The sequence below is a fragment of the Olea europaea genome, unplaced genomic scaffold (genome assembly GCF_002742605.1).
Source record: "Olea europaea var. sylvestris unplaced genomic scaffold, O_europaea_v1 scaffold686, whole genome shotgun sequence".
NCBI lineage: Eukaryota > Viridiplantae > Streptophyta > Magnoliopsida > Lamiales > Oleaceae > Olea > Olea europaea.
Genome location: NW_019265248.1, coordinates 64,669 through 79,570, shown reverse-complemented (window position 1 = coordinate 79,570; position 14,902 = coordinate 64,669). Strand labels below are relative to the sequence as shown.

General features: G+C 32.2%; 1 protein-coding gene across 1 annotated transcript; it reads right to left on the bottom strand.

The window, feature by feature from the left end:
* Positions 1-9,915: 9,915 nt before the first annotated feature.
* LOC111390524 (transcription factor bHLH94-like) lies at positions 9,916-12,222 on the bottom strand. Its single transcript, XM_023015577.1, has 3 exons — positions 11,668-12,222; positions 11,176-11,583; positions 9,916-10,104 (listed from the first exon to the last, which is right to left on the bottom strand). Exons 1-3 carry the CDS (start codon positions 12,106-12,108, stop codon positions 10,009-10,011), a joined length of 945 nt encoding a protein of 314 aa, XP_022871345.1. The 5' UTR covers positions 12,109-12,222; the 3' UTR covers positions 9,916-10,008.
* Between the last annotated feature and the right edge of the window lie 2,680 nt (positions 12,223-14,902).

The following is a 14,902-nucleotide window of genomic DNA, read 5'->3' as shown; positions in this document are numbered from 1 at the left end:
CCTAATGAATGTGATTTCAAGAAGCAATTGAAGATGTCTTAGCACTTTTTTAGGACATATTAGTATATAACATGGACATGGAGAACCATTGTGATCATATAGGTTGTGGTGGGAATATTGAGAACACCAACTTATGCTAAGTAAAGTAAATATCATTTGGACATAAACGAGTAGAATACTTGACCATATATAAGTTGATACAATATATGGTTGAAAATTTGTGGATCCCATAAAATGTATGTTAAAATTAATTGTTGACTTCGACTTAGATTTTAATTTAGTTTTTTAGTTAAACCAAACAAGGTTTTAGTATAGAATTGGAACTTGAATGTACTGCTACTATCCATGTCACTCCAGCTTGGGTGCAAAAAGTGATGACTAGCTATGAAATTGATAAAGGGATAAAGGAAAATCTAAGAACTGGTAATGAAAAGTAGGAGATTTGTGTAATTGCTTTAACATCTTACTTCCAATGCATATAAGAATTTAAGTGTGCCTAAATCAACTCATTATTAATCTCAAATATGATCTAATTTGCATCTTAGATAATGTTTTAATGACAATAGTAGGATCCATAATGTACTTTTACGCATTTGTGTGTATGATAGTTTAGGAAATTGATATTAATAGCATCATCTTCTATGACTATAGTTAGAGATGCAAGATAACTCAAGTGAGATTGTTCAACTCAATACGACTAGTCAATGAATAGTTAGTAAAACAACCCATGGGGGCTTAAATTCCTGAACAATCATGTTATAGTGTTAGAAGTCTTGACATAGAGGTTGATATAATGTCACATGATATATTATTATTGAACAGTTTAAAATATAGTCAATTTTTTCATCCAATTATCTATTGCCACATACACATTTGTCAACATTTCTGTTATTTTCCTCTGGTAAAGTAGATTAATCCATTCTAGAAAGTCAAATGGTTAGGAATCCACTTTTAATTTACACTTCTAGATATATATAGTAGTCTAATTAAAAAAAAAAAATTTCAAAATGCTACTTGTAGAATTCGAGAGTTACAAATCGTAGTTCGAAAAGGTAAAGGATACAAAAACATGTTAAAAATACTTTTCTACCCTACTCAATACTCTAGTTTTGTTTCATTTTCGTTGCTAGTTTTTATAAAACTATTTTACATTTTTCAGCTTCTTGAATAGACCAATTAAATCCCAGAACACAACTTTATTCAATTGTATTTATATCATCTTCCAAAATCCAAATTAGATTCTTCTAAAACTGCTTAAAGAAACCACACTTTTTCTATCGCCTTAAGTTACATGTACTTGCTTTTGACAACAAATCTCCTCAATTTAAGCTTTACAGGGTTGTACTTTGCTTGGTCTTTTCTCCTTGTCATTACTTGCATCTTTTGGAGGACAATTGATTCTTCATGTAACTTAGTGTTGAATCTAGCTAGTCAACAAAAGTCATATAAAAAGGCCTCGATTTGAGTGAAAAAAATTCTAAAGACAGACAATCATAGATTCAAAGAAAGATGGAAAATGATACAGTTCGTGTATAAAATGGATTGTGAATAAAATTTTTTGACATCCCCACGCAAGAACAAGTGCGATCAAGTGTTAGACGATGCACAAATAATAGGCCAATATTGACTAGATATTAATATTTGGACCGCCCAGCGTTTATAAAGAAATCAGACTACTTTTAGATTAATCTTTTGAGTTGGAACCTCGAGTCGAAAAGAGTGGTACATCAGCTTTGGTCCTTCAAGACGTACTTGTACAACGGTTTAACATAATATATGTTACTTGTACAGTAGTATATAAATTCTAATCTTAAAAAATAATGCATTTTACATGGCCACAATGTGCTTTGTAAATTTCCACATATAAGAATCACAAGTTTCTAAAGGCATAAACGTGTTTCAGAATAATTCAATGGTCAATAATTCATCTGAAAGTTTATGAAAAGATGTGTGCGTCTGTACTTTTGCCTCAAATTCATGAAAAGCTTTTGACAGAAATGGCTTACTGTTATCTGAACTTCTAAAATTGCAAGTCATATGCATGGCACTCTATCTTCTTTCGAATCTTTCAGTAACTGCTATCAGCTTTTTACACAATTTGCTGCAAACTTTCTTTTTTGATTTCTTTTCTTCATATATAATTGCTACCTCTTCACGCTACACAAAAGAATTTGCTACACATCATAAAATGATTTCAACTTCCTATGCATTTTTCGTAGTTTGAGGCAAGATATGTGCTTGCTATGAAATTTTGAAGGATATCAATCTTTTCTGTTCTTTATTTTATTGGGAATTGAAAGTGTTAAGTTAAGGCATAAAAAGGTTGTTGATCTAAATTTTGATCAATAGATATTATCAAACCTCTAGAATATTAGGTCATAGAACATGGACAATTAATAGAAAGCAGTCTGACATTATTTAGGGGTGAACAAAAATTTATCAATACTATCTAGCCAGAATCGACCTGGAATCAACTCGGTTTAGTCATGTTTTAATCGATTTTCAATATTAAAATCAAGTACCGACCAGTTCTGTAACGATGCTCGGTTCTAATTGATTATTATTTAGAACTTTTATAGTTAGATACTCCATTTGCATTGATTAGAGAATTTAATTGAATGAATCGAATTGAACTAAACCCGAAGTGAATGATTAATTCGAGTTGAGCTTCATGCTCAGTGATGGAACTAATGGTTTCATTTTCAAAATACCTATTGATACTTGGTTCGGTATGATTCATTTTGGAACCGGACTACGACCACGATCACGCCTAATATTATCTAGTAGCTAAATTAGTTAATGTTCTTTTTGTGAAATGTAACTATTTGGACTCATAGTTTAAGACTTTTAGTAGATCTCTATATGTAAGTGGACTCTCGAGACTACAAGTTGGTCTAATCTTATTAGAGAATACACAAATTTTTATCTTATGAGGGTGAGCTGTGTCTTCACCATCATGAATTGAATGTACTTTGATACGAGGCTTTTGGAATGAACTCGAAAATGTGAGGTGAACAATTGAGGCACAAAGTTGTGACCACAACTTCACTAGGATTTGAACCGATGAAATTGATCTTATGTTCTCTTTTCGAGCTCAAGGTTAATGGCTTTGTTACCTTACACAAGTCAAGGGCAAAGGGAGTGGAGAGCCTAGCACTGCCTCCAAACCCATTTAAGTCCAAACCCATTTAAGTTTTAATGTAATTTTTTTCTTTAGAATTTTATTTCTTTTCTATGTATCGACCTATTAAATTTTTTTTTTCGCCCTTTCTAGCTCCGTCCCTTCAAGTCAGCACTCCTCGTCACATGGGTAGAATAGAATGTGCCTCCAACATAGCAGAGAAAATTTGGCGTGCGGGCTCGGATGGTCCATTGCTTGGCTCAAGGAAAGGTCGAGCCGGCTCGATTTGTGGCTCGAAAGAACTGGGCCAAGGCTTGGATCAAGCCCCATTTTGGGTGCCAGCTCAAGCTCGAGCTACACAGTGTCATTGGCCATTCTCGGCCCATAATGAAAATAGAATTTAAAAAAAAAAAAAAAAATCAATGCAAAGATAGCTGCTACCTGGTTAAGACAGCCTATATACACGTAAGCAGTAGCCCGTAAAAAATACATAATTTTTAAATTATTTGTTTCAAGAAAAATTGTACACGAAATATTTTAGTCGTGTACACTTTTAACTCCGTCTACGTTGATTATACACAGTTCTAACCCCCAAAAAATGAGGAGGATTGTGACTTTTATTTAATCAGTAATTTGTATAAATTATAAAAATTTTAAATTCTTTAAAGAGGATATTAGATTTGTCACGAATTTAAAAAAAGGCGAGCCACCTCAACTCGCGTCAAGTCTTTTTTTTTGGCTGAGCAAAAGCTCGGCTCTGTTGGGAAAAAAAAATGTCCGTACCATTTTTACTCGAACCTAACCCAAACTTTGAGTTTCAGTTAAGGAGTCGATTCGATTCGTTGATATCCCTACTTCAACATTATTTTTGAATTTATTTTAGAATGCATATATCAATTGGGAAATTATCATTTGAATGTCTCCATTCTCTTTACAACGATCGAAGATATTAAAACTACATCGGGTTGTGCAATAAGCTAGTTCTTTTTAGGCTCTGTCTTGGTGAGAGGGCCCCAAAAGATTTAGAAAAAATTAAAAAAAAAAAAATTATATTCTCAGCTTAAAAAAGTTTTTAACTTCTCATTTTATTTTTTTCTTTTCTTTCGTTTTCTCTCATTTTTCTCTCTCTCTTTTTTTGCCCTTGTCATTTCTATTGTTTGTTACTTGATCTTTAATCTTTTCTGTTTATTTAGCCATTCTCATTCCCTCGTTCTCAAATGAATAATGCTATTTGGAAATTTTTCTTCATTTTTTTTATTTGTAAATTGTAGTAGGTGGCAACTCGATCTTTTTTCTTCTTTGGCGCAACTAATTAACTATAAGTACACGTCTACTTGGCTAATTAAAGAAAAATGAATAGATTTAAATGATTTGGACTTGTAATATTAGATTATTTAAAAGTTTTACATTATTAATTTTTTTAACTTTGAATATTTTTATTTAAATTTTTTGATTTGTTATTTTATATTTTTTTAAAATATTTATAGGGTCTCATAATTGAAGTTGACCTAAGGACGGCAAAATCTCAAGGTTGACCCCAGTTAAAGTTTGGAGACAACATTAGAGACGTTTTATGAGCTTTATGACTATATCATGGACACCCTCTCACATTTAGAAATTTTACTAACCTCCCTTATGTCTAGTTTTTTAAGTATCCCATATACCCATCACCACCTTTTTAGCCATATATAATTTAAAATGCGGTTGATATGCCTAAAAAGTCATTTTGAGAAAAGAATGAAATTTTCTACACTTAGTTACAATTTATCCTTTGTTTGAAGGCTATTATTAGGGAAAAAAATGATGTTTTGAATAATAATTTTTTGGAAAATGTGTGATTAAAAATCGAGAAAAAATTTTTTGTTTACATGCAAAATATTTTATTGTGTGAATGTGTGATTGAAAATTATTATGAAAAATAAATTATTTTATTTTAAAGGGAGTCAAACAGGTTTAAAAAATAAATAAAAAATTAATGCTATTCACAGTGAAGAAGACCGGTAATCGCTTTACATGACATAAACAGTTTGTTATTTGATATATTAATATAGTAATTTTTTATTGCCCCATGCATTAAATAAAAAATTGTTACATGTGTGTCGCGTAAAGTGACCATCGATAGTCTTTCTTATGAATAACGTTATTCATTAATAAATACTTAAAAATTTTGTGCATACACAATTTTGAATAGATGTACTAGTGGAAATTTAAACCATATATATATATATATATATATATATATATATATATATATATATCTCGAAGAATTTGATAATAAATTATTTAGTATTTTAGTTAATCATATATTATGTACGCGTCATATAAATATTAAAAAATCTAAACTTATCAAATAAAGACTCATATTTATAAATTCATAAACTAAAACAAGATATTCAATATCTAACATTCACCTTTTAGGATTCAATTAAAATTCAGCTATAGCCTAAAGCTAGTATATGTCCGTACATCAAAATATTATTAATTAGTACAATATTTCAAAATAACATTATAATATTCATTTTTGTCAAAAGATATTTAATCGTACTTATAAATAACTATTTTGTTAAATTAGATACTGTATATAATTCATCTAAAAAAATGTATTCATAAAAATAATATTACTTATAAACAACACAAGTATATTTATATGATTGAATTTTACGGAAAATTTGGACTTTACAGCCCCAGTCTTTACAATTTATCACTAATTTACCGTCAACCTTTTCTTAATGTCAAACTTCCAACCTTTGACTTTAATTGTAAATTTATTCCAACCATTTTTGCTGCTAAATCCGCATAACGGTGAATTTTTCATTCTATTTAAATAAATAAAAAGCAACTAAATAAAAATATAAATAAAAGTTGTAGTAGAAGTCCCAAATTTTTCAAAGATTGGAAATAGACAACTACAATAATTATATATAATTATTCACGAAAGTGAAGAATAAAATAATTTAGATTAAAAAAGGGTGTTTCTTCACCAACCCGAACCAATCCAGCCACAATCTCCATCCAAATCCCCACTGCCCTAGGGATGGCAATGGGATGGGTTCAGCGCAGGCGAGTTCCCCCACCTCCCGCGCCGTTGGGCATTTTCCTACCTTTTACCCATCTTGTTATTCGTTTTGAAGTGGGATAGGACAGGACCTCTATCCTTTTATGTACCATTTTTTACGTTTTTGATAATTCATTTTATTGCATCATTCATTAAAGTGAGACAATAATATAGTCAATTAGTTAATTTATTTTTAAAAATAAATTATTCGAATATATTTGGTAAACAATGATTTTTATTGTTGATCATATTCCATAGATAATCTTACCTGTCATTTTCTATTAGAATGAAATTTCGTGAAATTTTTCATTTAAAGTATTAAATTCTTAAAAATAATAATAATAACGAGCGGGGCGAGTGTTACTCATACCTTACCCGTAGCCGCCATGGGGCGGAATCTCCCGCCTCGAACACCCAATTAAGCCGATAATCCCTGCCTCGTTCGAGGTATCAGGCTTGACGGATGATTTTTTGTCATCCCTACACCCCCCCACGCCACCACACAACTCATCACCACTAACTCTAGTACCCCACACCAAGTTAATACACAGTCATCGGAATAGTTCATATTCAGATTCCTATGCGTATGCTTATACATACAATACATTGTTTAGGTCAGGTAAAATTTCTCATTGGTATTTCTAAAGATTTCCATATTAGGTTGCCCTCCAAAACAAGCGTTGGAAAAATTTATGGTAAAAAGGCTATTAGTAGTCGATAATTATGGATTTGACAAAACCCATACATTGCATATTGCTAGGCACATCCTACTGTGTTTGTGAACAATCCACATAATGTCCTTTTGCCCAAACTAATTTTCTTGTAATCTATAGGTGCTCCCAATGCTCTGCGTAACCCATCCCTCATAGGGAAAAGTCTTGGAAATATGATTTTGCCACGTTATAATTTTCTGAAACATTTGTTCCTGTCAACGAAAGAGGTTGTTATGATAGTGAGTACGAATTACAAAATCGTTGGAACCAATAGTGGTAGCAGTGGTAGTACTGGTAACCGTGACAAGTTGTGACGATTGGCCCGTGGTGGTTAGGTTGGAGATAGTGGGGTGGATTAGGAAGTAGTAAAAAACAACTTTTTTTTTAGCTAAATTATTTCCATCCTTAGTTTTTCTTTTTTCAGTTGTGATATATTTGTAATATTTGAAAAGATTTGGGACTTCTACTGTGGTTTTCCCTTTATTTTTTTTTTATTTTGGTGCTTTCTTCTTCTTCTTTAAAGAGGACGATAAGTTCGTCATCTTATGCATATTTAATGATAATAATGGATTAAATAACGTGGTTTGCAATTAAGTCAAATGTTGGGGAAGTCTGATGCTTACAAAAATATTGATCATAGAGTGTTAACAAATTACAAATGTTGGGAAAGAAACCTCAAAACTGTAAATGTGGGGAATGTCCATGATACGATAAAGTCTTCAGTAGGACGATGTTATAATGGAAGGACACCTTGAGAAGTGGACCACCACATACCCCTGAGGTGTGTGGGCCACCCTCCGAGGTGACGCCTCGTCATTGAGCAATAGCACCACGTAGACGGTGTGATCGCCCTACTGATACTGTCGCGAAACTCAAGTGTGCCTCTTATACTATTTGCTCATGAGTACTCAAAACTGTTTGTTGAGTACTCGGCTTCAAGTACAGGACAAATTCCACTATGTTGGCGAAGACTATTTCTGCTCAAGTCGTGATTCTTTGTTCATTGGCGATCAATTTGACCTGTTAGTAGGCCTATTGCAGACCAAGTACCAAACACACAAGACTTCATGTCAGTATAATTATAATACAAAGGAGACAAAAACATGGGAAAAGTGGTGTAATGGTCCAACATGTTCATATGTCTAACAAGAGTTGGTGGTGTAGGCCTGTGCCCCTCACTGATAGCTCAAACTGGAGCAAAAAATTATAGTTACATGAATTATAGGATATTAAAGTATAAATTAAATAATATACATTTGATAACAATAACATGAATCAAATTAGAATAGTTAAATCAAATTAGAATAGTTAAGTACATAATTCATAATGAAAAATAAATGACCTAATGTCTGTCTGAACTATTGTTATTAGTTTTATCTTAGGATACATATGTTACATTGGACATATTAAAATAGTAGTGGCAATGGGCGAGCTGAGCCGGCTCGGTCCATCTACCCTCGGCCCACGAGCTCAAAATTTATTATTATTATTTTTAAATGTTTAAATTTTTTGGACTTTTTGTTCACATTTTTTACAAGCCCACAAGCCGAGCTCCTGGGCTCGTGAACTTTAGGTGCGCACGAGCCATTAGCAAGCTCGACGAGTGAACCCCTCACTCGGGTTCGTCTTGAAACGAACTCAAACCGTTCATGGGCCGAGCTTTGACTAGTCGAGCCGACGAATTACTTGGCCCTTTTGTCATTCCTATTAAAAAATTAGAAAGATTAGAAAGAAAGAATTTAGTAATTGCTTTGTCAAGTACTATATGTCAGCTATGCTGAAAATATATTACAAAGCTATTATCAGCTAAAGAGAAGCATAATTTTTAAGCTAAAGTTTGTAAAAGTTTGACGATTATTAATAAATTAGAAATTTATCAGCAACCCTAATTGTTGTTTTGTTCAAACGACTTATTAAATCAGAGAAAAAGTAGTTACTTTATGGTGTATTTTTCCTCTAAAAGGTTATTATTAATTTTAAAGAAATGTTAAATTATGACAAACACTAGAGACTTGTTATCTTGTAAAAATAGTTAAAAGTTATTATTAATTTTTAATAAAAATATTTATTTAGTGATAATTTCTTTTTATGAGAAAATCAAACATAATATTGGTTAGTATTTGGGGATACGATAGTGGATACATTTAAAATCCCATTTAAATTATATTGTAGCTTTAATAATAATACTCTATGTTAACACTTAACATCCAACTTCATACTACTAAACACAATCTAATTAAATCCATTAAACTTCATAACAGGCAAGAAAGGAATATTAAACACAATCTACTTGAGTGATAATTCCTTTTCACATGCATGTTTTGTGGCATACAATAGACGAAAATTTAAAATATAAGTGCTGAATATCAAAATTTACATGTTCAAGAAAATTATTATCAAACTTTACTGTATATAGTATAGAGTAAATAAAGATAAATTAGATTGAGACTCGGATTTCAATGTGAATGTCATTAATTATATTTAGTTTAATAAATTAATCAGTGTGCTCCATTAACAACTATCGTAATATGTAGTTCATATAGAGTAGAACACATGTTTACTGGATTAAATTTCCATTTGCTTTCTTTTTTTGTTGATTACATATTATTCATTACTATTGTTGCACAAATCACAACCGCAACTCTCTATATAATTTTATTATTATTATTATTATTATTATTATTATTATTATTATTATTATTATTATTAATAATAATTTGGTAAGGCTAGTGGAGAAATGATATGAAGGGAAATAATCACGTTAACCATGTTTTTTTATTTTGTATAGCAAGTCTTTATCAAACTTGTCCTCATCATTTGGCCCTAATCTTCGAATTGATAGAGCACTAGGCTTTTCCAATTGTCACTGCATTGATTATACAGAAAAACCCAGAATGTGGTTTGGTAAAAGCATATTAGATTAGGCAAATATGTTTTCACATAGGCTAAATATAAGAGACATATAATATTATTTCTAGAAGAATATAAAAACTAAAAAGAGAGGATTCTAATACCTAAAATTTCAATTACAACAGAAAATAGGTAATGATTTGATAATAATAAATTGTCTAGTAATCTTGACAACACGAGAAATTCCAAACCCCTTTTTCTGGGTTGTCTCAGCTAGACATAGCTTCTTCTTGGATCATTCCTACCATATCATGCACAGCACTCGCAATCTCATTCACTGTACTTAGCTGGCAATCATCCTCAACCTGAGATAATGAATAAATAATTCCATTGGTACAAGAGTGGTGCTACAGGTACATAAGCATATACATAGGGATGTCCATAATGCCACATGTCACTCTATCATTTGCCATGTTACACTTTTTTAACAAATCTTTTCGCTCCACATCACATTATGTCATCCTTAATATACATTTATTATATACACTTAGAAAAATCCTTCGCTCAATAGTATTTGAACCGCCTTATCGAATAATTTAAGCTATTAAAGAGAAAATAGTCACTGTATTTTAATTATTGTCTTCAAAACGCCTTCTCACATGCGTATCTAGCCTTTATTTGTCAATTATTCTGTCACATTATTTTTTTTTTACAGTAGTCATTTTTAACCATACATTTTCATTAAAATAATATTACACATAAATCAAAAAAAATTCCTTATTTTTTAACCACACATTTCAACATCAATTATCATTCCATAATATACTTTTTGAAATTAAAAGGGCACAAACAGGTTTATTACTAAGCTATTAAAGATGGAATAGTTTGTGTAAATCCCTTCTCATGTGCTTATCATATTATTTTTTTCATATATCTTACACATATGCATAGATTTATAAAGGGGTATTGATGAAATTTCGTTATGTTTTGAACCCTGTTTGGCCCATTAAATTAAAATTTATTTTTCTCTCTCTTCTAAAAAGGAATGATCTAAAAAGTTTTCATTCATTTTTAACCAAATATTCTTCAAAAAATTATTATTCCTTTCTTGAGAAGTATTATGATTATTTATATAAATTATACCTTCAATAAGATAAATTTTAATGTCATTTGCTGATCTGCTTACGATTAAATTACCTCTTAAGCGTACTACACGCCTTTGCTATCTTTCATATATGATTTATTCCAGAATTACTTGAATTTTTAATCTTTTGAAGGAAATAATTTTTTGATAAAATAGAAATCCTAAAATGAACTATAATCGTGTTGAGATCATTATGCTTTATTTATTACTATATGCGATAATAGAGAAGAAAATAGAAGAGATTAAGAGAAGATAAACTAAAATCAGCATTTGTATTAACACGTATACGTACCTTAACGCTGATGGAATAGAGTACCAATTGATCGACGGTGGTGATGTTAAGGTGTAGAACTGTTAGAGACATAGACTGAAATCCAGTGACTATCTTCAAAAGCTGTTTTGGCATTTTCTTTGATAATATTTTGATGTTAGCATGACTCTCCACCATTGTCACCTCGATGTCCGCCACCGTCGACCGCCTCTCTACCATATCGTTGACGCTGCTGCCAGCCGTTGAATTTCCATGGCGAGTTGGACATGTTGAGTATTGAGGAAAGGTGAAGAAATTGGAGAATAAATGGGAGTGAGTACTAGTGTAGTGTTGCTTCTTGGCCACATTATTGGCTTCCAAAGATTGGAGAAGTTGTTCAAGCTCCTTCACAAAATTAATAGCTCCCCCGACAATTGATGCTTGATCTCCCTAATGAACATTTATATCAAGAGAAAAAAAATCAATAAGAGTACTAATATTTCCATAAAAACATCAGTAAAAATGGAAACCTACCCTTTGAGCATAGGAAGGTGGCATCAAGGAGCGGAGCATGGCAAGGTAGTCATTCATCTGTCTCCGGCGGTTTCTTTCGACAGCAATATGCGTCATCCTTTGGTTCTCCATTTCTTCCTGGTTCTTGCAGCTCTTGGTCCTTCTCCTCTTGCGCCGGCTGGTGGCCACTGCCGGAGCCACCATTGGAGAGTATCCTCCGCCGGAAAATATCCCTTCCCCGGCACAAATTTCGGGTGAAGAACTGTTGTGGGCCTCGCAATCTTTCACACTTTGAGCAATAGAAGAAGGTGGAGAATCCCAATATCCATTTGATATTTTTTCAGCATTCGGCTTATCTTCTTGAATCCCAAGGTCAAAGCCATAATCCCCTCTATTGCTATAATCTTTCCAATTAGCATAGCTAAAAGGGTCTTGCTGGAAAACGACAGCCTCTAGAGTCATTTCAGCTTCTCTCTATGAGTTATTGAATCTTGGCACTTTTTTCTTGTTTGCACTACAAAAATACACTTAAAGGGGTGGTACAGGTGAAAGAGCCGTGTTTGCTCTCCATTTAAAGGGTTCACTCAAGAATCAAAAAATACAAAACAAAACCAAGTTGCACCAATCACACAGATCTACAGAAACTCACACGTGAGGCTGTGTCTGGTATGTGGCTTAAAATGTGTGTGTGTGTGTGAATGAGAGAGGAGGAATCATTCTTCTATTGACTTGTATAAATTTTGTTGTAATAAATGGCTCATATAGAGCGGAACATATGTTTATTGAAATAAATAGGTCGAGTCGGTCTTTTGGGCTTTAATTTACTATTTGCTTGTCAAGGATGCTTAATGGGTTGATGGCCGCCCCTGCGGTACAATACATGAATATTTTTGAATTTTTTCCCTTTAATCTTGTACGGGTTCTAAATTTTTGTTTAGGATAGAGCTAGGGTTAGTAAATAAAGATAATTTAAACCTATTATTCATACATAATTAAGATCATAGCTGCTTCGCCCTGGTGAATGTTTACACATCATCGAATCATATAAATTTATGTTCCTATTTCTTCGTCGATTTCATATTCATCATTATTATTGTTGCACAAATAAACAACGCTTATGAATTGTTCGGAGTTATGTTATTAAATACCACTACTTGACATTCAAGCGGAGTTAATTAATACATACATCATTTTAAAAGTAATGACATAAGTCCCATTTGAAAAGGTCAAAAGTTTTCATTTCGGATATGTTCTGAAGATACAATCTCTTTGAAAACTATAGTAAATGCCTTGGAAAGACCTGGTATATATATAATATTCTCAGTAGATAGCTCCTTTTATTATCTCATTTTTTCCTCTCCAAGAGTAGAATTAGTCTACACATAACAACAATTACTTGCGCGTTTTGAAGTACGTTACTTGTCTTCATCCGGTCATAATGAGTTGTTTAACGTTGTAAAATAATGTTTACAAAAAGCTGCATTAAACAGGGCTTTGCCCCCTGGAAAAAAAGAGTTAAATTTGGGGGAAAGCCAGAAAAAACAACCAGCTGGGTTGAGTCAGTGAAATTGTTGTAGGCACTGAAAGGAATCCATGTGACAGACAAACACGAACAAAGGCAAATCTGCAATCATCTTATGATAAAAGCCACTTGCATGCATTTCTGCTTAAACAAGCACTTACTTTTTATTTTTGTGAAATGTAAAAATCAATTATTATGGTGATCTATTGTAGTTGCTGGAATGTGATTGAGTTTTATTTGAATTGTAGTAATGGAGTCAACTGATATTGGACATTTGGGCCTAGAGATGGCCAATGGACTTCTAAGGGTCAAGTTGGAACTCTTAAAGATCCTAACCACGTTTTACCTCACCTAGCCTTTCCTCGAGACAATTTTTAGTTCGTTCTACAACTTTTGTACAGAGTGTAACCTAAATAGACTGGATTTTTCTCTGATAGATTTCACCGGAAGGAATTCTCTAGGCGATATTTTCAATTTTAATCCACAACATATGACTTTTGAATCTTTTTACTATTTAAACCATTTTAAAGAATTACCAGTTGAATGAAAACATTCTTCCCTTTATTCTTATTACTTAGACCTCCCCTCCATTTTCACGAAGACTGAAATAACATTATACAAAAAGACAAGGATGGAATGGAATATATTCTTGAGACTTATATATGAAACTGCACAGAAGCACGAATGCCATCGAAACATTGAGGATATTATACACATATATGATAGATTGGAATGTGTTGTTTCCTTGTGGGAATCTTAGGCATTATTTTTTTCTGGCTTAAAGTACAGGCAATGGCCTAGAAGTTGGAATAGTGTTGAAGGTAGATTTGTTCCTAGGCTATTCATTAATATTATGGGTTCAGTCATTGGTACAATTTTCCACATGGTGTCTCCCTTTTAAAAGACTACTCTAAACACAGATAAAGATAAAAATCAAATCAAATCAAATCAAAAATAAACACAACAATTTATTGGATAAAATGTTGATAATCATTGAAAAATTTGCATTTGATAATAATGCAATGATGAAAAACTATATTCCCCATGAGGAAAATATGGTAGCCCGCACAGCTGCTTCTTATTTTATGCTTAGTTTGACAATTCATTGGATTACTCGTATTCTGACTGTTCTTTTACAAGATTTATATTTTAAAGTCTTAATATGATATCAAAGTACCCTAAATTCAAATGACTAATCCACTCTGATTAAGACTGAAATAAGCATACGTATTTTAAAATTAGTATTCTAAAAATGAGCCACTATCTTGCGAAGTTACGTTAAGGAATGAAGTAATTATACAATACATAAAAGTTGGGACTACTATTCTTAACGATATTGACCTTTTATGATGAATATTAAAAACGTAGTTTGCATAAAAAAGGACTGAGATTCCGTGGTAATTAGTACTACTATCACATAGTTGATCAAAATGAAATCTACGCATTTGATCACGATGATTATACAAAATGACGATTCTAATGAAGAATGATGATGTAATATAAAGTATTAAGTACTTGTGTACGTACCGCAATTTGTGATCATTATTAGTTCCCAACAAGTCAAGTCCCCATGCGCCTGCGACACTGCTTTCTTGCACATTCACCTTAGTTAGAGTACATGCAAAAATAGGAAAATTTTAGTGCTATAAGTTTCATCTCAAACAACTTGACCACAATTACCTAAATTTCTTGACAGTGTGGCCGCCTAACCAATTGATTTTGTGGTACCGTACC